Below are 3,201 nucleotides of genomic sequence, written 5' to 3'. Positions count from 1 at the left end.
ACTCCAGTCATGAACATCAACTCTCCTCATTTCAATTTCTATTTTTGTCTTGAGCATTCTGACTTCTATTGTCCTCTTGTCTATGAACAACCACCACCATGGACAGAAAATGTTTTCACTTTAAATAACAACCCTAACACATAATAGAGGTAAAAAACTATTTATAATCCATGACAACAAGCTACATCTCCAGGTTTTACTAATCATAACATTAGGCCTACTGTAAACTTCAACCCATTTAATCAACATCAAGGACAATGACATCTAGGTGACCAGAACAGAAGTTTAGTGCCCATGACCCAGAACTATCAACATCAAGACATGAACACTCAACAAGCCTTAGTTCCAGGCACTCCTCTTATGGCCACTCACCCAGTTAAACCATATACAGAGGAAGTAGTAGTAACTTTGCTGTAACATCAAAATCAAATTATACAACAAAACTCCAACATGATGAAGGAACAAAATGAATAAAACTCCAGATTTATGAAAGATCAACATGGTCAAAACTCTAACATGCTACAACAAACGATGCAAATGATGCAGTCTTTATGCCAAAAGGTAATTGTGTTATCTCCTAACCAAAATAATAACTGAAAAGGCATGTTTCCAGGTTAATATGTGCCTAATCCTAAGTCAACAAACACTGCCTTCGAAGTAAATAGTATTCAATGTATTGGTAATATAAACTAAGGGGACCTACTAGCATTCACTACCTTCGTTCAGGAAGAGTAGTTGATAATAAAGTGACTACGCCTGAAGATTGCCTGCAAACGGAAGCTGAAAATGAAACCATACCAAATACTGTAATAGAAACTAAAGATCCTATAACTGTAGAAGTACCAGTTAAACCACAACCAAAAGGGAATCCACCAAAAGATAAAATAATGGTTCATAAATATGTTCACCCTCATGCTAAAGATAAAAACAAGGTTAATAATAATGTTGACCCTTATGCTAAATATAGAGATAAACCACCGTATCCCCAGAGACTAGTTGTGTCTAAAAAAGACGATAATTTTGATGAGATTAGGGAAGTGTTTAAAAATCTGACTATAAACCTACCTTTTCTAGATGTTATAAAAAGTCTACCTGAACACGCTAAGTTTCTAAAATAATTGTGCACCACGAAGAGGAAAACGAACATACCCCAAGAAACCTTTTTAACTAAACAATATCCATCTTTATCTAAACATAATGGACTTGTTATTTATAAGGACCCTGGTCGTCCTACTGTATAATGCACCTTGGGAGATTACTTCATAACAACTACTCTATTAGACTTGGGGGCGAGTGTTAACTTACTTCATTTTTATTTATATAAACAATTAGGTCTCCATGAACTTAAACCAACCAAAATGACTTTGCAGTTAGCTGATCGTTCTATTAAATACCCAAGGGAGTAGTTGAAAACATTCTCATTAAAGTTTAAGATTTTTACTACCCGGTTGACTTCGTTATTCTAGACACAGAAGTTGGCCATGATTCTATTCCCATCATCTTATGGCGTCCTTTGTTGGCAACCACCAATGCCCAAATCAATTGACGGGATGGATCAATGACTATTTCCTTTAGAAATCTTTCTGTGGAGGTCAACATGTTTAGAATCAAACAAAGACAACTAGGTTTGTCTGTAGAAGGAGAAGTGAAGTCCATTGAGAGTTTTTTCTCTCATATTAGTACGGCCGATGCCTTAGTCCCCACCTTACTAGATGCACCTTTTCTGGAAGAAGACAAAGATCACAATTTTGACTCCCTAAACATAACTGAAATAGAGGAAGAATTTTCCACCCTACCTTCTGACTATATGGGAGATAGAGTCAATCTCACAATGGACAAGATAGATGAATTCCTCAAAAATGCAGATGAATACCATAATTATGTGGATACAAACAACCTATATGAGGAATTCGATGAGTTTCTAAGAGCCTGTAATAATCCACCTTCTCAAGAATTACCTAGAGCTCCACCCGACATTCATCTACCTAAGCTAATCCCTAATAAAATCTAATCATTTACCACCACCTCGATTCCCCTGCCTCCACCTTTTCAATGGAACCCTGAGTTTGCACTTGACCTTTTTGCTTCTCCTGTACTTCATGACTTCTTAAACCCATCTAGTAAGAAAATAATACCCAAGGATAAGCCACCTGACACCTTCATTTTTAGATATGAGACAGTTCAGATCGACCTACAACATCATATATATATATATATATTTGCTAAAAGGTAATTGATTCAAAAATAATAAAAGGTTACAAGAAAGAAGAATATGAAGTGTAAGATCTATTTAGTATGGGTCTCATCATTTGTGAACCCACCTATTACATCCAAAATTTAGCTTATGAATCGGAAGTAAGTAGTAAAATGGTTTTCCAAGTTCCTCACAAATGGAGGCTTATTGTCTCACCATTTACTTTCTCCATTTTGTAAAGCAACACCATGTCTCGCACAGCTGTCCACTCCTAAATTTGTTTCTCTCCATGTAGTTGATATATTGATCCAGGCTACTTTCTCTCTTAGTTGCTTCCATTTTGATCTTACTCTCCAATACACTTTATCTTTATGAAAAGCTTGAACCACCGAGGATGAGTCTGATTCTACCCAGATATATCTCGAGTCTCGATCTAGTGCTCGCTGAATTCCTTCTATAATAGCAAAGGTTTCTGCCATATAGTTTGTTGTTACTCCAAGTCCTCCTGCTGCGGCACCCAAAAAATGCCCCATATGATCCCAGAGAATCACTCCCCAACCTGCCATGCCTGGGTTTCCCCGTGAGCTTCCATCAGCATTAATTTTTATAATACCCAGAGGTGGGAGAAGCCAATAACATTCCAAAATTTTGGGGGCACTTCTGAGTTTGTGAGGGAGATTAAATATGTGAAGAATTTTCATATCTGTCATCTAGTTGTTCATGGTACCTGGTGATTTATGGTACGCTCTGATGATGGCTCTTCTAATCAAAAAACAAATGTTAGAGAAACTGGATGTCTTCTGATCATAGAGAACCTTATTCATGTTCTTCCATAAGTTTACCAAACTTGTCATTGAGCAGGCTTTCCACATGTCTAAAATCAAAGAGTTGTGGTGTTTCCCCTATTGTATTATGTCATTGAAGGATTCGATATTTGATTGGATGCTAAAAATATGTCTAGCATGATTCCAGACTCTCTTGGCCAACTCATAGTGATAGAGGATATG

The 3,201-nt window shown here is 36.8% G+C and overlaps 1 protein-coding gene across 1 annotated transcript; it reads right to left on the bottom strand.

Moving 5' to 3' along the window:
• Positions 1-368: 368 nt before the first annotated feature.
• Positions 369-2,760, bottom strand: LOC147481846 (uncharacterized). The gene is made up of 3 exons (XM_086579091.1): positions 2,411-2,760; positions 717-767; positions 369-411 (listed from the first exon to the last, which is right to left on the bottom strand). The coding sequence occupies exons 1-3, from the start codon at positions 2,758-2,760 to the stop codon at positions 369-371; spliced, it is 444 nt and encodes a 147-aa protein (XP_086435217.1).
• Positions 2,761-3,201: the final 441 nt, after the last annotated feature.

Source organism: Coptis chinensis, chromosome 8 (genome assembly GCF_015680905.1).
Source record: "Coptis chinensis isolate HL-2020 chromosome 8, ASM1568090v1, whole genome shotgun sequence".
Classification (NCBI taxonomy): Eukaryota; Viridiplantae; Streptophyta; class Magnoliopsida; order Ranunculales; family Ranunculaceae; genus Coptis; species Coptis chinensis.
The sequence above is the reverse complement of the archived record's forward strand: the minus strand, read 5'-3'. Positions and strand labels throughout refer to the sequence as shown.